The following is an 18,922-nucleotide window of genomic DNA, read 5'->3' on the forward strand; positions in this document are numbered from 1 at the left end:
AGGGGGGAAGGTGTGGGGAGGGGTGGTGCCAGCGTATGTGTGTACGTGACACATGGAGTGGCTGACTCTCCAGGGTGGAGGGGGCTGGTTGGTGATTATCAGATACAAGCAGAGGTGCCGGGGAGCTGCTGACCCTTGGGGTAGGGGTGCTGAGAGGACCCTCCAGCCCTGGCCGACCCCTTCCTCCCGAGCACAGTTCCTGCCAAGCGCCTGACCGGAGCAGCCCTAAAATCAAGCCATGCAACGCCCGGGTCCTGCTGCCCTCTGGCAGGAAAGCTGCTGCCACGCTGCTTGCTGGGCTCTGCAGCCGGTGCCAATGCTGCTGGCTCTAGTGCCGTGCGGGGATTAGAGCCAGAAGCACCCCCAGGCCAAGTGCCCGTGCCCACGCCCCTGCCCTGGGACCCCACGGAGCCAGGAGAAGGCCCCTGCCCAGCTGCAGGGAGAGTGGCAGCAGGAGAGGGGGGGGCTGGTGGAAAAGGGTTTTTCCTATTAAACATCAGTCTCTGTCTCAGCTCCCACCTTGTCCTGGTGCCACACACCCATTGGCTGCTGGAGTCAAAACAAGGGGGAGGAGCTAGGGAAGTGACCTCACCTACTGGGAGCCCTGCCCCCAGCCCCTATAAAAAGCAAGATGGTGCAGCAGGCAGGGTGCAGCAGGCTCTGAGCTCCCATCTCTCCCCAGTGGGGAGGAGCATCTGGGGGCAGACACATGTCTGATGGCTTAGCCCCTGGATGTCATGCCTCTGGCCAGCCCCTTCTCCCACCTGGGGTCTCCTGCTGGGCGGTGCCATGGCGGCGAGGGGCCGGCAGCACCCGGTGCGTTATGCCTCCCTGGGTGCCCTGGTGGCAGACACTCACCGGCCTCTCCTCGTCCTCCTGGCAGACTTCAACTACGGGGCAGAGGACTACGATGCCGAGGGGAATGAGGAGCCCAAGGTGCCGCCGGAGGGCTCGGAGACCATGCCGTACATCGACGAGTCACCTACCATGTCGCCGCAGCTCAGCGCCCGCAGCCAGGACAGCGGGGATGGCGTCTCACCCACACCCACCGACGGCCTGGGCACTGGGGTAGGTGGCTTTACGATGGTGCTGCTGGAACTCCGCCCAGCATGGGCCTGTCGCTGCTTCTGTGTCCCGTGGGACCTGGTGTCGCTTGAGCTGGAATGGTCCAGTTCTCTGGCTCCTCCTTCCCTCATAGTCCCCTCTTGGCCCCCCAGCTCAGCCCACTCTCCCTGTCCTCCTCTCCTGGCTTGAGAGGAGGGGTGCTGAGCTGCCTGGCTGCTCCTTTGCTAGCCGTTCGGGGCTGAGCAGCACGGGCTGGAGCTTGGTGGCTCAGGGCAGGGTGAATATCCAGCTTCAGTTGGCTAGTGCCACTGCCCGTCTCTTCCTTGGTGCTTTGCTGTGGTGAAGAGCGAGGGCGGCTTGCCAAGAGGGCCATCCCCAGAAGGAGGAGCTGCTGCAGAGCTCCTAAGGCTGTCAACAGCCTCCCAGCCCTCCCCGTTGCTGACTGTGCAGGGCGGAGTCTGACTGGCAGAGCAGAGGAGAGATGTGCAGGAGTCTCTGGCCTTTCCCCCGTGCATGGTATAGGGCATCCAGTTTCTGCTCTCCACCCCAGAACCAGCTGCATGTCAGTGCTCTTTAGAGTCGCTCTGGGATTCTCTGCAGAGCTATGGGACACCTCCTGGGGCCAGCAGGGGTTGAAGTGGAGTGGGAACCGCTCTCTGCCCCCCATCTTGCCTCAGTTGATAGGGACTCGGGGACAAAGCCGTTTGGGGGGGGGTAGTCATGCCTGTTGGCTGGGCATGCCGGGGGTACAGGGCAGGGGTACAGGGTAGTGGCCATGTGCCCCCCTTTTCCTGACCCCTGAAGTGTGGTGTCAGGCCTGGCATGGGAGCCAGTGGGGCAGGGGTGGGGGGCTTCTGCTGCTGTGGCTGGAGCTGCTCAGGCAGGACCCCTGTGCCTCTTCCCGGCTCTGTGCTGCAGCTCCCTGACAGGGCACATCTGTCCTCTCTCATGGGCTGCGTTCGCCATCTACTGACAGAGGGTGGGATTGGGCCAGTTGAAGGCTTCTGGTAATTTTCAAGACAGCGTTTTTTGGGAGAAAAAAAAACCTTTTAGAGAGAGCCGTGGTCGGAGTGTCTCTGCGTATGGGAAACCCTGAGAAACGGGGAGAGTTGGCTGGGGGGCCTCTTGCCATGCTCTGGGCAGTGCCAGCATCTGGGAGGCTCAGAGGGTGTGACGTGTATCTTCCCAAACATTTCTGGGGGCTCTGATGGCTCTTGGCAAACAAGCCATGCAGCCTGATTTCCTGGCTTCCTTGGCACTGACACACACCTTCTTGGCAGCGAGTTGGAGGGCAAATGCCTGATGCTCTAGCATGATATGAAGCCCTGCCCAGTGCTGAGTGCATGGAGGGGGTGAGAGAGCCTTCCTGACCCTGCAGCAGTGGGGTCCCTTGTGCCCTGGAGCATGGGACTTGTTCCTCAGGCCATGCTAGGCTGAGGGTATCAGTTTCTTGTGGCCGTGCCGTGAGGTGCATGTGGCAGAGAGGCCTGTATACCAGCTCTGGGACTCCTTGTTCAGGGCAAGACAGTGCCAGGAAAGGCTGGGTTCTGTCTCATTGGAAGGGTTCAGATCTAATTCCAGAAGGAACAGGAGTGAATGCGAAAGTGTGACTGCCTCCCAGCCCCCTGCCTGGTGGGGGCGTGATGCCAGGCTGGATGGAGGAAAGAAAGACAGGGGAGCCCTTGGTTGGCTACACCCCCAGACCCCAAACTGCCCAGCTGCAGAAGGGAAAGGCAGATGGTGGCATGTGCCAAGGGGCATCAGGAATGAGCAGGATCGAATCCAATCCAGCCCCTGCCTGCCTGTGGATTTCGGAGCTCCGCCAGAGTCATTTGGCTGGTGCTGTTTCCCCACCAGGTGGCATCAGCGAGCAGGGACCTGTGGCTGGGTTCAATGACATGTCCCAAGTGTGGATGTCTCCACTTCCCCAGTGTGGGAAGAATGGTGTCGCTCCGGGCCTGGATCGTCTCTTCCTCCTTCTCTGGGGCTGCCCCTCAGCAGAACCCCGGCATTGCCCTGCATTACTGTCTGTAGATGGGCATGGTGCTCTCCCTTCCCCACACGGCTCATGGACTAAAGCCAGCACTTGGCAAAGGGGCCCTGTGGGGAGGTCCTGGAGGGGACAGCCTGGGGGCTGTGGCTAGCAAGCCGGGGTGGGCAGCACTGCCACAGCCAGCGAATGCGGGAAGTAGGAAGCTGAACACACGTGGGCCGGGGCGTGGGCTTTCTCTTTGATCTGTGGGCGCTGCCCGATAACATCAGGAGCTGGCTGTTCTGGAGGGGTGGGGAGCTGCTTGCGAGCTGTGGGGCCTGGGTGTGGCTGGGTACGGGAGCTGCCTCGTGCTGTGCTGGGCCTGGCTGGGTGCAGCTGGCTAGCTGCTGAGCCTGGGTGTCTCAGGACAAAGCCTCAGGTTATTCCCTATCCCGGGGACGCCCTGCCCCCACACTGGACAGCCTGCTCCTGGTTACACCCAAGGGAACAGTGCCCAGCAGAGCCCCTGGGCAGAGCTGCTGCCTGCCTGGCATGGCTACAGCACAAGGGACACGTGCTCCAGCCCTGATCTCATGGCTGGCACCAGGGGGCTGGAGGTAAGGGCAGGGGCAAGCTGCATGGCCTGTTTCCCAGCATATGGTGCCATGGGTGCCCCCAGAGCCCCAGCCTGTAGGATGCACAGGCGCTGGAGATCTGCTCCCATGGGTGCCCTGCTCTCCTGGCAGCTATGCTCTGGCCCCTCCTACCCCGGGAGGCATCCAGCGGGGTCTGCCCCTCTCTAGCTGCTGAGTGGGAGAGCCTAGCTGGGGCTGGAGTCTCTGCTGTGTGCTCCCTTTGCAACTGTCCCGGTGCTAATGGGATTTGGACACGTTCAGGCTCCAGCGCTGGCGCTGCCTTCAATCCCATTATCTGTGGTCGGGTAGTTCCAGGCTAAGCCGAGTGCCCTTTAGACGCTGTGGCTGGTGGCTTTAACCCTTCGCAGCTGCCTCCCCAGCGTCAGAATCAGGGCCTGCGTGCTGGCTGGGCCGGCTGGGATCTGCCAGTGGGAGGCAGCTGACTCGCGCTCAGCTTCTCCTGTTCCCACGCGGGCTCGGCTCAGAGCGATGACAGCTGCAGAAGGGGGACCCGAGGGCCCCTCTCTGTGGGGCCAGTCAAGAGGAGCCCCAGCTGGGGGGAGCCCCTGGGCTGTCATCACTCTGGATGCGAGGTGCGATTTGGGGTTGAAAGGGGTTTCCAGTGGGGCTGGGTGCTTTGCGGCCGGTGCTGGTGGAGGGGGCTGTGCGAGGGGCTGAGGGGAGCTGGCGTGTGTCAGTCCCCTACAGCTGGGGTGAGGGCAGACCACCCTGCACAAAAGGGGTAGTTCAGCCCTGCTGGGAAGGGAGGAGCGCCTGTTCTACTGGGCTCGAGGCACTGTGAACGGGCCCTGAGCCCTGTCCTGAGTGCGTTGCTGTTTCCAGTGTGTGGGGCGCAGGCAGGCAATGCTGCTGGGCCATGGCCTCTCTCCTCCTGCCCCGAATACCCAGGGGCAGCCTCCTCTCACGGGGCACATGAGGCGTGGGCTCCGTGTGCTGGGCTGCTGCGCAGGGAGAGGAGGGGGCTGTGGTTCTGGGTGAGAACTGCCCCTCCCCCACCCAACCATCTCCCACTGGCTCCCCCCACGCCTGGCCCTCTCTGAATTCTGTGCACAGGGGCCTGTCCTGGGGCACCTCCCTTCTCTAGGGCTGAAGCCCAGTCCTGGCCCTTACCTTTGTCAAGGGCACAGGCCAGGCATGGACTCTGGAAACCCCCAGTGTGTCCTGGTCAGTCCCCGCCCCCAGCCCAGTACTGCGGTGGAGGAAGACAGTAGGGCTGCACATGCAAAGCTTGTCAACCTTCGCTTCCCCTTTTCCTGGAGTTAGGGGGCGAGTTGAGGCGGTGAAGCTCCCTCCCCACGTCCTTAGCCCACAGCCAGCTTGCAGGGCCCTGGGAGCCTCTGGCCGCTGCCCTGCTCCCTGAAAAGCCCCACCCTGCTCCACCTAGTCTGTTCCTGGTGGCCAGCTGAGGCCCGGTGTGCCCAGTCCATGCGGGAGGCTGCTCCCTCCCCAGTCTGGTCCTGTCAATCCAGAGTGCCTGGCACTGGTGTTATGTTCACTGCCCTCTGCCTGTGTGATCCTTGTGCTGCTGGGTTCAGCCCTGAGCAGCCACTGCACTGGGGCCCTGGAGGTTTGGGGAGCTGGGCGGGGGCTGGATGGTGCTGCGGGCGCTCAGGAAGGCACGAGAGGCAGATTTGGTACCCAGGAGGCAGCTGTCTCTCCTTCCTCCTGTGGGGCAGGGTCCTCAGTGACTGAACTCTGCACTCCCCATCCCAGGATCTGCCACAACATCCAGCAGGAGGGGGGTCTGCCTCAGCTTGGCTGGGGGCTGAGCAGTTCCACACTGATCACATCATTAGGGTTCAGAGTCAACACCCTGCTGGAAGGAATGGAGGGGTACCGGGGCTAGGTTTGCAAGGCTCCTTCCCTGGCTGTGAGGGCTGCCCAGGCACATTGTGGGCCAGAACTTTCCTGTAGATTTACCTGGCTACTCGATCCTGTCCTGCCCAGTGCTCGCCTCCAGGCTGCACACGAGGCTGGAACCCCTGAAGGGGGAGGTCCAAGTGACCCTGTCTCACGCTCTCCCGTCCCCATCCCATCCTGTACCATGTCCCTCCCAAACGCCCTTGTGCCAAGGGCCAGGTTGCTCCGCCGCTGCTGTGCCCAGGAGTGGGGTGGGGTGGAGGAGAGAGCCCCCGGGCAGGGCTGGTGGGACAGTGCTGTGGACTCCGGAGCGGGGTTCCTCTCCAGACAGCGGCTGATGCTGGGGTGTGACTGTCCATCACCCCTTAGCCTGTGCTGTGTGTGGCTTGAGGCTGGGTCCTGGGGAACTGTGTGACCAGAGCTCCAGGGCTGAGCAGAGCGTGTGGAGCCTGACTTCCCCCCCGGACGCCACTTCCCTTGTCCCTTTGTGGCTGTGGCAGCTCACAGTGGAGAAGCTGGTTCCCCAAACGCTCGCCCTGCCTTGCAGATTCCCGCTCTAGAGAGCCGCCAGCCCTGGTCCTGCGCGCGGCGCTGGCCACCCGCCAGGGAGCGGCCCCCCCTCCTGAGGCAAGACGTTCATTTCCTGTGCATTACTAGCCGAGGCAGGGCGGAGCAGCGGGGCTGGCTGGAGGAGTGCAGACGGCAGGGGCCGGGAAGGGGTTAAGCAGGTCGGAGCAGCCTGTGCCGGGCTGGCCCCTCACTCCTGTGCTGACAGCCCTGGCGTTTCCACAGCCTTGTGCAGGCTCAGGGCTGCCTGGACCGGGGTTTCCTCTCCTCTCCGGGAAGCCTGGGGCCAAGCTGCCCTGGCTGGCGCAGGCAGGACTCCCGTAATGGCTCCTTTCACTAGCAGGCTGCAGCCAGCTCACAGGGCTGAATCGGGCCAGGCTGGCCCGCTGGCGTAGGCCCACCTGGAGCTGCGGGCCGTGCCCTCTGGCCTCCTGCTGCTCTGCGGGCCATGGAGGAGGAAGAGGAGGCCATAGGGTATCTGGACAAAATCCTGGAGGATGAAGAGGATTCGGAGCCAGGCACCCCCACCAGCCCTGGCCTGGGGTCTCCCTTTCTGGCCTCCGAGAAGGTGGGCACACATCTGCCTGGGGAAGAGGGCGGCACTCAGCTGGGCTTGGGGGGGGTGCGTCTGGAGTCCTCGTCAATGCCAGCTGTGTGTCATCGGTGCCTGTGGGTGGCACCGGGGGCTCGTGGCACCGGGGGCTCGTGGCACCTCTGTGGTGGGTGCTGGGCACCGTAGCATTTCACCCTAGCCTGGGGAGCTGCCCCAGTTGCTGGGCTGTAGGTTGGGGGCAGAGGCAGTGGAGTGTCCTCCTCTAATACTGCCGTGGTGCCTGTTCCTCTGTCTCCTGCCGTCCTTGCCATGGCAGGGGGCAGGCACATTTCTCAGTGCAGGAGCTTTTAGTGCACAATCCGGGCAGAGCAGTGACGTGTGCCTGGGGCCGAGGCTGGGGGGCAGGGCAGGGACCCTGAGGGCATCTGGAGTTGGGGGGGGGCAGGGCAGGGAGCCTGGGGGTGCCTGGGGCCAGGCTGGGGGGAAGGGCAGGGAGCCTGGGGGTGCTTGAGGCTGGGGGGGGGCAGGGAGCCTGGGGGTGCCTGGGGCCGAAGCTGGGGGGCAGAGCAGGGAACCTGGCACGGTGACACCCATGCTTGTCCTGGCCTCCCTCAGAGGGCAGCAATTAGGGCTCTGATGACTAGGGGAGGGGGGCAGATCCCATCCCTGGCTACAGGCCTGCCATGCGGTACTAGCCCAGCCAAGCCCTGGTGCCAGTGGACCCAGCAGCCCTTCCCCTTGGTGGGATGCATTGGACGGGGCAAAGGGCCTGCTGGCTTTGCAGGGCCCTAGGGCTGCAGCCTTGGCCTCTGGACGTGGAGCTGGGGGTCTCTATGTATCTGGGCAGCAATGTCTCTGCTCAGCCTTACAGGCCTCTCGCTGCCTCCTCCAGAAGGGCACTGAGCCAGCTCCTGCTCCGAGCCCCGGCTCTGCCATGGATGCACTGTGTGGCCTTGGGCATGTCCCCAAGTGCTGGCTGCTGCCCTCAGTAAAGCAGGGCCAGAGCTGCTGGTCCCAGGGCCAGGGGCTCGCAGGCTCTGGACCTTCCTATGGAGTGGGAGCAGCCACTGCTCGCCCTTCCACTCCTCCTCTGTCCTTCCTGTGCCCCCGGGGGGACGGCAGGGCCCGGTGCTGCGGGCCCTGCCTGCCTGGGCGGCCTGTTGGAGGTAGGGCCCTGGCCAGGTTTTGTGGGGCAGGGCCTGTGGCGGTGCTGGAGCCCAGAGCTGAGGCTGGTGCTCGCCTGCTCTGTCCTGGCATGGGCAGCGGGGCTGGTGGGCAGCCGAGCGGGGCTGGGGCTGCCCCGGAGAAGCAGGAAGAGCCTGTGACTAATCAGTGGCTAAAAACCCACAAGAAACAGCTCTGGCCTCAGCCGGCTCCTGCCTTAAAGGCCCAGGGCTTGTCTGGGGGCGGGGAGGGGCTGAGGGCGCTGGGCACAGGCAGGTGCAATGGGGCTTGCCTGGCTGGGAGACGGGCCTGGCAGTGATCCAGGCCCGTCCGTTGGGTACTGATAATTCCCCCCCGGGAGCTGGGCCCCCCGGCCAGAGGGAGCAGAGGGTGCTGCGTGGAGGGGAGGAGTATCTGGCTATCAGCAAACGGAGCTTCCCCCTCATCAGCAGGGCAGTGAGGCCCCCACCCGCAGAGCAGGGGCGCTGCCCTCCCTCATGGCCGGGGAGGAAGGTGGCCTGGGGCCTGCACCAAACCAGGCCCCTCTGAGTGGGTTAGCGCTTCCTGCCCGTGGCTTCCAGTGGTACCAGCCGCATCCCGTGGGTTTCACAACAGCAGCCGCTGGTGCCAGCCCAGGGCAGATTGGGCCCTGGGCCCTGCTGGGCTGGGTGTGCAGCCGTCCCTCCTGAGCTCCAGGCTCAGGGTGTTGGGGTGGGCCAGCTCCATGGGCCCCTCTGCCTGCAGGGCAGTGATGGCTGAGGCAAGGCAGCCTGGGAGCTGGGGAAGCCGGCTCCTTGGTGCTCCTCTGGCACCAGGCTCTGCCATGCATCACCCTTGCCATGCCAGCCTCCCTTGGGGAAGGCTTAGGTCCTGGCTGGGAGCCATCAGCTGCACGGGAGCACCCTGAAGGCCAAACTCCTACGCTGCTGCTTCAGGGGGGTGCCTGTGGCCATGTGGGGGAGGCTGCATGGCCAGAGGGCCCCAGGCAGCTCCTGGGAAGAGTTTGCCTTGGTGCCAAATGCTGGATCCAGCCCGAAGGGGGGTAGGGGGGAAAGGTCGCTGACTCCTCGCAGGCTGAGCTCAGGAAATCATCCTTCTTGCAAACCCTACAGCGCCCTCCAGAGCGGCCCCTGCAGCAGCCCTGACCCTGCCTCACGCTGGGGCTAGGCTGTGTGCTGCAGGCCCCTCCCCATCTTCTGCAGAGGGGCAAGGAGCCAGGGGGCCCTGAGGTTCTCCAGGCATGTGGAGTGCGGGGTAGAGAGCTGATGACGGCAGGGCAGGGCTGAGATGCAGCTGCTTCTGCTTTGCATATGGCCATGCATGGCATCGCTGCCAGTCCAGACCAGACTGGTCCCACTGCGTTTGGCCGGGACACCAGGGTTAGCACCTGGGAGCTGGTGGGAGGCTCCTAGGACTCTTCCCGTGCAGGGCCTCACCTGGAAAGTGGCACTGGGAGCAGCACAGCTCCCTGCGGGGGCCCCAGCTTCATGCTGACAGGTGTGAACTGCGCCGAGCCCCTGAGAAATCACTCGCCCAGCCTGGCTCTGTGGGGTCAGGGGCCCTTGGCTCTGGGGGCTGCCATGGCAGCTGCTCACCCCCTTGGAACCCGTGGGGGTGGGGGGTGCTGCTCGGGCTCAGAGCCCTGCAGAGAGCTGGATCCTGGCTGAGGAGGGCGTGAGAGCGAGGCAGAGGGAGCTGGCCTGGGTGGAGCATGGGGTGGGGATGTGATGGAGGGCTGCCACGGGGACCCTGCTGGGCACTGTCCCACTCCTCCCGCGTACGGGTACAAACTGCCAGTTCTCCTGTGCGTTCCCCTCCTTGCCGGCCTTCGCCATTTGCCCTGTTCGGTGCTGGGCCAGCCAGGAAGATCCTGATGGCCAGAGAGCCCTCTGGGCATGGACCCGGCCCACCCCTCACCACCCTGGGTTGGGAGGCTCCAGCGACAGCTAAGGACATGGTAGCTGCTGGCTATTGCCTCAGGTTCCTGGGCTGAGGCTGTCCCCAGGGCCTGGGGGCACACGGGGCTGCTGAAGCTGGGAGGCTGGCCACCAGAAGCTGCCCTGGGGTAGCCCGGCTCCTGTGTTGAGGCACGCCCGCCCCTTGGACAGTGGGCTGTGCCCAGGGCGAGTGCAGGGGATGGGAAGAGGGTTGGACTGCGACCTGGCCTGAGGACGGGAGCCCTGCTGGAGCGCCGGCCCAGGCGCCAGCGGTGGGAGCCCGGGGAAGGGAAAGGGTGGTGCTGGTACGTGCCGGGGGGGCGGGGCTCAGTGAGCCACTGGCAGCTGGCCCAGACCCGGCAATGAGCATTACATACCTGGCGGCTGTGGGCCTCGCCCTGTGAGGGGCCTGTGGGGGAGGGCCAATATCCGAGCCCGCAGCAGCCCTGGCAACGGTGCTGGGAGGAGGGAGGGCAGCAAAGCCAGCTCTTCCCAGGGCTTCCCGCCCCGCCCAAGGCTGACGCTGCTCCCCTGGCACCAGGCTCTGCCATGCAGCTCCCTGGCAATGCCAGCCTCCCTCCCTCCCTCCCCTGGGAGCAGATCCTGGGGGTTCCCCTGGCAGCGCCTAGACCCTGACATCCCTTGTTGTCATGCAGGGCGAGAGGGATGCTGGGAAGGGGCTGGAGATGCGGAAGTTGGTGCTATCAGGCTTCCTGGCCAGTGAGGAGATCTACATCAACCAGCTGGAGGCGCTGCTGCTGGTGAGTACAGCCAAGTGGGTGCCAGGGCTAGTCCCCGGCACCGAGCCCTGTGCTTCTGGGCACAAAGCCATGCCCTCCCGGGGTCTCTCCCCTGTCCCTCTCAAGCTCCCCTCTCCCCTGCCGCACCAGGTTCTGCAGGCGGGAATCCGGGCTATGGGGCTCCAGTGCTCCCTATGGGAAGCGGGCTGGAGACCTGCCCCCGGCTCCCTTCAGAACAGGGAGCATCCATCCCAGCTGGGGGATGCATCTCTAACGTTGGCCCCACTCACAACGGGAGCCAGCCCAGGCAGCCTGTCCCGCCCCTCGTGGGCAGCGGAGTAGGCGGCTGGGGGTGGGGAGCCAGAGTTGCAGCAGCAGCACAAAGTGGAGAAGGAAGAGTCCCTCCGTGGCTGGGGTGGGTGCGGGTCTCTGTCCCATCTTGGCTTCTGGGGTCAGAGCTGCTAATGCAAATGCATCCTGCCCGCCCCTGCGCCCAGGGCCTGGGATGCCTGGCCAGGCATGTAACTCCTGCGTCTGTGGGATGGGGGCTGACCCATAGGTGCCCGTTCCCCACCATCCCCTGTGGGGCGAGGGCTGATGTTCACTGGGGCATGTCTGCGTGGGCAGCCAGACGTCTCTCCACGTCACACCCTGTGCCAGGCCTTGCCATCCTTTTCCTGGGCCCTCCTGCACCTCCTGGTGGCACTACCCTGGCACCCAGTCCTTCCCCTGTGAGCCTGCTGCCTTTGTGTTGTGCAATGCGTGGGGCTGGCAGGGTCCCGCCTTCCCCTTCCTGGCGCAATGGGGAAGTCTGTGCGGACACGCAAACTGAAACTGCCTTCTGCAGCCCCTGCACGGCATGGCGCAGGCAGTGTCCCAGCACTGGGGCCGGGGGCTGGAGCTCCCTTCTCCTGCTCCCAGCCGTATCCACTCCAGCCTTGGCTAGAAAGGGGCTCTGCAGATCTGTGAGAGGAGGGGTGGCTGGATTCTGAGCCACCATCCCCTGGTAGCCCAGCCCTGGACTCCCCCCACCGAATCTGCCGGTGCCCCTCACTCCTGACCTGCAGCCCCCCCCCGGCTGTTCCAGCCCGAGGAATTTCCTGCCCTGAGATTGCCCATTGCATGGCTGTTTTTCCCCATCCCAGGGAACGTGGGGCTTGACCCTGGCAAGCTCCTCACCCAGCTTGACTCAAACTTGCAGGCAAGTGCTAGAACTGAACATTGACCCCTTGTTTCCCACAGGGGATGTCCTCCCAGCATGCAACACCCCAGCTGGAGCAGGCTGCGCTGCATGCTGGGACCTGTAGTTCCCAGGGGCTGCCCCCCATCCCGCCGTGAGAAGGGCGGCTCTCAGCTGTCCCACGTCATGCCAGTCAGGGCCCTTGAGCTCCTGTCTGTGGCTTTGCTCCGGCCCCCTTGGCAGGCACCGAGCCTGGCCTGTCTCTTTGGCAAGTTCCTGCTCTAACACTGGCTTCCCCTGCTCTCCCGCAGCCCATGAAGCCGCTGAAGGCCACAGCCACCACCTCCCAGCCTGTCCTCACCATCCAGCAGATCGAGACCATCTTCTACAAGATCCAGGACATCTACGAGATCCACAAGGAGTTCTATGACAGCCTCTGCCCCAAGGTGCAGCAGTGGGACAGCAAGGTCACCCTGGGGCACCTCTTCCAGAAACTGGTAAGCTCGGCTCCCCTGCAGGTGGCTGGGCAGGACTGGGATCTGGGGCATGGGCAGGGCTTGTCTTCTGGCTCCTCGCCCACTTCTTACAGGAGTGGCTCCCATAGAGACGCTGCCCGGAGAAGGGAGGGATTGAGCTGAGTCCAGGGTGTTCTTCCCAGGTGCAAGCCTAGGCAGAGATCTGTGTGTGGTAGCCCTGGGCTGGAATGGGGTGGGATGGCAGAGGGTGGCCCAGGGGGCTGCAGGCCTCATGCAGTGTGCAGTCTCCCTTCCTGCTCACTGTTCCCTGGTGCCAGGAGCCGAATGGGGCTGTGGGCTCTGGCTGGGCTGTCCCAGGACACTTTGGAAGAACAGGAGCAGGCTTTAGGAGTCTCTGAAGCAGGAGCAAGTGGCTGCAAACCTCTCTGGATGGGGGGTCTGGGCCCTGCTGAGCCAGGTGGCTGTTGCAATAGCTCACCGCAGGTTGGGCCATGCGCAGGCTGCAGTTGCTGCTCCGATCCCAAGTGGGCTTGCACCCTGGGTGTGCTTGGCCAGCAGCCCCTCCAAGTGATGCTGATGGAGACTGCGGGGCTGAGGACTTGGGACACTTTCCCTCTGGTCTGTTTCCTTCCAGCACCCTGGGGATGGGCAAATCCCCCTGGGCTTGGAGATGAGCAGGCCTGGGTTATGGCAATCCAGGCTCCTTGTGGCTCCATCCCTTGTTTGGCACTGCACAGAGACCATGCCCAGAGAACAACAGGTCTCCTTGGCTCCCTCGGGGGATGGAGTGGGCACAGTACCCTCTCCTGTCACACACAGCCTCAGTCAGGAGCTGGTGGGGGTCCCAGGTCAGTGGAGTTTGGAGTTACCAGCGCTGCTGTGTTGGTTACACTGGCAGCAGGGGAGTACTTCCCTCTTCGGAGCTGGTGGTGCAGGCTCTCGGCAGACTCAGGCAGGTGTCACTGTGTCAGTTACATGGAGCTCACGGGTCTTGACTGCAAAGGGCTAGGAACTGATTTCCCTGTGTTTGCTGAGAGGCCTGGCTTCCGGAGCGGGGGCCTGGGAAGCTGTGCCTTAATCTGCTCTGACTGGCTGCTGCTAGGTAGCTGGCACGGCTGTGTGGTGGGAGGGCTGCCGGGCCCAGGCACAGGGGAAGGGCCGTGCAGAGGCTCCTGGGAAGCAGCCGTGCTCAGGGGCTGATTGCTCCAGGTTCTCCTGTTTGCTCTGTAGGTTAACGCAGCAGCGCGTGCCTGTTCTCAGGCTGGCTGCATGTTAACAGCGCTGGCTGGCTGGTGCGCCGGGGGTTGGTTCGTTAGTGGCTGTGCTAAGGAAGCTCCCTTCTACCTGGGCCCCCTGTACCAGCTGCTGTGAGGAGGGGCTGGGAGAGCGTCCCTGTGCCGGGGAGGCTGGGGGCCGTGCTTGGCAGCCGGTGGCATGTCTGTGGGCAGTGGGGATGACGCTCACCCTGCTGCTGCCCAAGTCCATCTGCTGTGCTCCAAACCAGGCCTGAGGCCTGCCCCACTGTACTCCCAATTCCAAGGCCTCCAATTCTGCCCTGTCTGGTTCCTGGTCCCTGGCAATCAGCTGTCGCCCAACACTGCCTGGGCACCTTGTCTCAGGTCCCTGTGCCCACAGCAGGGGCTGGTGAGCATGAGTGTCTCCTGCAGGCTCCTCTGGGGCCCCGGGGGTCAGTGACCTCCCCAAAGCAGCCAGGCTCGGGGCGGGGACGCTGCAAGCTCAGCCGCCTAGGTAGGGGTAGCTGGGCACATATGGAGCCTGCTGCTACTGCCCACCCCAGCCGGTCCTATTAGAGCGCCCAGCTGTGCGCCCCTTCTCCCCACCCAGGGCAGCAGGCTGGGTGTCGGGGCCAGGAGGAGCTTGGCCGCCCCAGCTGGGCAGGCGTGTGAGAGGGGCCGGGTGGCTCCAGCGGAGCGTCCTGCCCAGTTATCCAGCGCTGCCTGCTCAGGTTGCTATGGAAACTGCTGAAGACAAAGTTCAAAGGAGACAGCCCCATCCCAGGCGCTTCCTGCCAGGTCATGTGGGTAATCCCCCTCTCCCCTCCTCCGCTCGCCCCCAGGCCAGCCAGCTCGGCGTGTATAAAGCCTTCTTGGATAACTACAAGGTGGCGCGGGAGACCGCGGAGAAATGCAGCCAGAGCAACAACCAGTTCCAGAAAATCTCGGAGGTGAGCGGGGCGGTGCTGGGCTCCCCGGCCCTGGGGGGGCATTGCTGGAAGCCTCTGGTGCAGCACCCGGCCGCGCTTGCTGGGTGGCGGCGTGGTGCAGGGCTCGTGCGGCACCGAACAGATCCCAGAGGCAGGACCCAGCCTGCTCTCCCCACTGTGCCGGCTGGTGTAGGGGGCGGCCCGGGCATGGGAGTGCAGCTCTGGCTGCTGATCCCGCTGCACTGGTGCTCGGGCTCTGTGGTCCGGTGTGAGCAGAGCAAGGGGCAAGGATGGAGCATGTGCCTTGCAGGTAGGATGACCACATGTCCCGATTTTATAGGGACAGTCCCGAAATTTGGGGCTTTGTCTTATATAGGCTCCTATTACCCCTCAAGCCCAGCCCGATTTTTCACACTTGCTGTTTGGTCACCTACTTGCAGGCTCTGGGCAGAGAGCTCAGTGGGGGTCAGGTGAGCCCTTCCCCTCCCACTGGCTGGGATGTCGGGGGTTGGGGAGCTCAATGACATGAGATGCCCACTGTGGGAGTCTGGGAGGCAACAGCCTGCGGGCACTCGGGCAGCTGTCCCTGGAGAGCAGCTCCCTGGGCCAATGCCAGCTTGTGTCCCAGGTGGGCTCCAGGCCGCACACGGCAACATCTGGGCCCACTGGGCATTCTCGGGGCATAGCAACAGGCCTGAGCCACTCAGCCTGGGCTTTGGGGTTGGGGGCTTCCTCCTTGTGGAGCCTGCAGCCCCTCAGAGCTTGGAATGGGGGACGATCCCTCCCTTGTCTGGGCCGGGCCTTTGCTGTGCTGGGGCCATCCGTGGAGGAGCTGGGCTGGCTCCAATGTCTGTTCCCAGCGCAGATGCAGTCCATCTGGGGGTGGAGTGGTGGGAGCCCGCGGGCAATGGCCTTTCCCATTGCCGGGCTTCACTGAGAAGTGTCTCAAACCCCTTTGGTTCTTGCAGACCTGGCCCCCTGCACCCCAAGCCTGGCTCAGTCGCGTAAGCGACCTGCCTGCTCCCTGCAGCACTTGTGGGTGGATGTGGTGCCCCCTCCATGTCGCATGCTGTCAGTGCCATGTGCGAATGGCAGACCCTGGCGGTGTGTCTACCTGCCGAGACCCAGCTCCCTGTGCTCCCAGACGCTGGGCAGGGCGCAGGGATGTTTCCTACAGTGTCAAGGCCATAGGACTCAGGTCTCGGCAGATAGATCCAGGCCCTCCAGCTCCTGGTTCGGAGGTGTGATTCCCAGTGTGGAACTGGATTTGAACCCTGAACTCCTTGTGCATGGGGCAGGACGGGGGTACTGGGCTGCTGCAGTGCATTCTGGGGGAGTCTTTCATCATGTCCTCTGGCACTCACCATCTCCCCCTGGGGTGCATCGTGTGTGTACTTGGGGTGCAGCGGGACTCCATGCAGGGTGGGGAGCAGCCCTGCTCCCGCTCTCCCCCCTCTGCCGAGAATGAGCCCCTCTGACTTGGCCTTCCCTGGAGCTGCAGCGGCGCTGGGGGCCTGGCTGACCTGGGCCAGTGCTGGCTACCACTTGAGGGATCTGGCTCTGTTGTAGCATCCAGCAGCACGGGGCTGGAGAGAGAGGTGCCCCGAGGGCAGCTCCAGCCTGCATGCCTGAGCCCAAGGTGGTTGGCAGGCGGTTCCGTTGTGCCCCAGAGCAGAGGCAGCTGCACCAGGCACCTACCCGGAACCCCGGCCGTGCAAGTCCCCATCCTCCCAGGCTGCTGCTCCAAGCCTCTAACGAACCTCTCTCCCGTGGGCAGGAGCTGAAAGTGAAGGGCCCCAAGGACTCCAAGGAGAACCACACCTCGGTCACCATGGAAGGTACGTGCATGCGTTATGGGGAGGGGGCTCTCCGCCTTTGTCTGCGGCCCTGAGCGCATGCATTATTGATCCGCTCCCGCGTGAGAGCGGAAAGCCCTTTGTGTGCCCGTGCGCAGCGCCGATGCTCCCCTTGTTAGGATGCTAGCATCGTCTAGCAGCCCCCCCGCCCCCTCCCCCGCTTCGCTGAGGGGTTGATGCCGGGCTGAGCTGCCGAGGGAAGGCAGGGAGCCGGTCACAATGGCTGTGCGGAGACGCAGCTGCCATGGAGATCCTCCTCATTGTCCGACTCTGCTGTAACTGCACCTACGGTGAGTCAGGGTGTGGGGCAGGGCTGCTGGGGGCAACGTGATGCCGAGGGGGAATTTGGCCTGGCTTCTGCAGGGTCCCGCCCACCTTGGACAGACAGGCAGCCCGGTCGGGGGTGTTCTTGGCACATGTCACCCCTGGGTGCGGTGCTGCCGGGCCTGGGGGTCTGTGCTAGGGGGTTTCTCCCTCTGGTGCCACGCTCTGCAGCCTGAAGTTGGTAGTTTCTTTGTTCTGGGCGGTGAAGGGCCGCGTTGATTGTGCTCTGCCATGCAGCCTTGTTCCTGGGAGCGGCAGCAGCCAGGGGAGGGGAGGATGGGGGTGTCGGGGAGAAGCCAGAACCCCTCGATCAAGCATGTGGAATTATCACCGAGCCCGATGGGCTGGCGAGGCAGAGGGAAGGAGTTGGGGAGGGTCCCATGGTGCCCTGGCACAGGGAGGTGGGTCTATGCCAGGCTGGGCAGATCTCGTTGATTTTTTTGGGGCAGGTCCCATTGTCTTTGCTCGGGCTGTCCCAGGCAGCATGTGCTCATGAAACGCTCGCTGAACGTCTGAGCTAGTGCTGGCAGGGGGTGCTCAGAGTCCGGGGGGGGCGTGGTACATGTCCCACTCCCCCGGGGCCTGCTCCTGCCTGGCTTGGTGCTCTTTTCCTTTGGAGATGGACACAGTACACACCCCTCCCTGATCACCCCCAATGGAGGGGCTGCCTCACAGTGACAACAGGCGGGTCCGTTGTTGCTGCGGAAGGCCGGGAGGGGAGCAGCTGGGCCAGCGGGGGCTTTAATGTGCTGGCCTTGGGCTTGGCATGTTGTGAGTCCAGGAGAGACAAGCTGCTCGCCCCCAGCTCTTGGGCCTCATTTCCCCCAGCCAGTGGGTGGGGGGGGGGGGGGGGGGCGAAGGGGGCGCCTTGTTGGGTCTGTGCATTACATCCTCCCCACACCCCACCATGCTTGGGCTTCCTGCTGCTGGGGGCAGGGGGGGCACAGCTGCCTGGGAGAGCCAGCACCTCATCACACCTCCCTCTGCAGCGGTCACGCTCACCCGGCATGGAGCAGGCATGTGCTGGCCCAGACCTGAGCCCCCCCGAGCCCTGATGGCTGGTCAGGTGTCCAAATCCTAGTGCCTCAGGAAAGGGGAGCAGGTTTCCTTCTCCTTGGACAGGTCCAAGCGTGTTCTCCACGTGCTTTGGGCTGGGGGAAGTGGCTTGAAGGGAAGGGAGAATGCAGTTGCATCTGCTCAGGGTATAAATAGACTGGGGAGTCATGCAAGTCACCTGCTGGGCTGTGCTGGGGAGGGATTTGTGGGAGTTGCGTGTGCACATCCAGGGCCCTCACATGGTGTGGGGAAGATCAGGCTCTTGGGAGGCTCTCCAGTGAACGCTGAGCCTCAAAGGGGTGTGCAGGTTGCAGGGGCAGGTCCCCTCCTCCCCCTTAGGGGTTGGGTCCGGCTTGAGCCTCTTTGTAACTCGGGAGCAGCAGCTGCAGCACCTGCCTGCACCGTTCCATTCTGTCTGGAAACGTGTGAGGTCCCAGTGCTACCAGCCACGGCCTGGCTCATTGGACTGGAGCCTGTGGCCAGTGCACAGAGCTCTCCCTGTTCCCACAAGCCAGCATGCCAGTGGGAACTCTGCCAGGTCGGTCAGTTCCCCCCCTGGTTCCAGTAGGTCTCAGGGAGAGGGAACTGGAGTGGCTGGTGGGGGAGCTCCGGGGCCAGGGTGGTAACCGAAAGGACCTGGAACTCCCGGAGGTGGTGTGGATTTGGGGCCATAGAGTGCCCGGGGCCTGGGTAGTTTCTCAGCTCCAGCACGACTCTTGTAAAAAAGGCCAAGGTTCCCCTGGCTGAGTTTGGCAGCCGGACTCCACGTCCAAGGCTTGCTCCGTGCTTGGGACGTGGCTGGCAGGGCTCCGTGGGTTCGGGGGAGGTGGGGACAAGCTCTGAAAAAGGGGAACCTGACACGGCTGTGCCACTGGCCGAGGGGGAGAAGTGAGAACGGGAAGCAGGCTGGGCTCTCTCAGTGCCTAGCCCTGGTGGTGGCGTTCCCTGGTAATACAGGCGAAGCCAGCATAGGTACCCTCCAAGTTCCTTGCTGCAGCCCCCTGGCGCGGGGTGGAGTGACACAGCAGGGGCTACAGGCTCAGCACTGAGGTGCGCTGGCAGATCAGCGTGCGGGAAGCTCACGGTCCTGGGCTGAGCTGTGTCTGATTCGAGCTTCCCACAGATCCCAGGCCCCGCAACATGGTCCCAGCTGGTGGCACCGGGAATTCCCACCTGCCAGGGAATCAAAACTGTGCTGGGCACAGAGCGCCGCCCAGTCCCTGGGACCCACATGGAGACTCACGCGGCCGGGTGTGAACCTGTCTGGGTGTGTGCTGCAGCCAGTGGCTTGCTCTGTGCAGACACGCGTGGCCGTCTGAGCAAGGCACCAGGGTGGGCTGTGACTGGCTGGG

At 64.1% G+C, this 18,922-nt stretch overlaps 1 protein-coding gene across 11 annotated transcripts in view; it reads left to right on the forward strand.

The window, feature by feature from the left end:
- ABR (ABR activator of RhoGEF and GTPase) overlaps window positions 1-18,922 on the forward strand; it is a 97,605-nt gene that overhangs the window by 43,343 nt on the left and 35,340 nt on the right. For 7 of the 11 annotated variants that reach the window (XM_030537121.1, XM_030537122.1, XM_030537125.1 and 4 more), the window contains exons 2-6: window positions 884-1,068; window positions 10,431-10,535; window positions 12,006-12,191; window positions 14,248-14,355; window positions 16,112-16,172. In XM_030537121.1, the coding sequence (XP_030392981.1) occupies window positions 884-1,068; window positions 10,431-10,535; window positions 12,006-12,191; window positions 14,248-14,355; window positions 16,112-16,172 (645 nt within the window). Of the gene's footprint in view, window positions 1-605; window positions 1,069-6,201; window positions 6,689-10,430; window positions 10,536-12,005; window positions 12,192-14,247; window positions 14,356-16,111; window positions 16,173-18,922 lie in introns of those variants that run through there. The other 4 variants (XM_030537130.1, XM_030537128.1, XM_030537129.1 and 1 more) reach the window with 4 other exon arrangements.

Source organism: Gopherus evgoodei, chromosome 17 (genome assembly GCF_007399415.2).
Source record: "Gopherus evgoodei ecotype Sinaloan lineage chromosome 17, rGopEvg1_v1.p, whole genome shotgun sequence".
In the NCBI taxonomy this organism is placed as follows: Eukaryota; Metazoa; Chordata; order Testudines; family Testudinidae; genus Gopherus; species Gopherus evgoodei.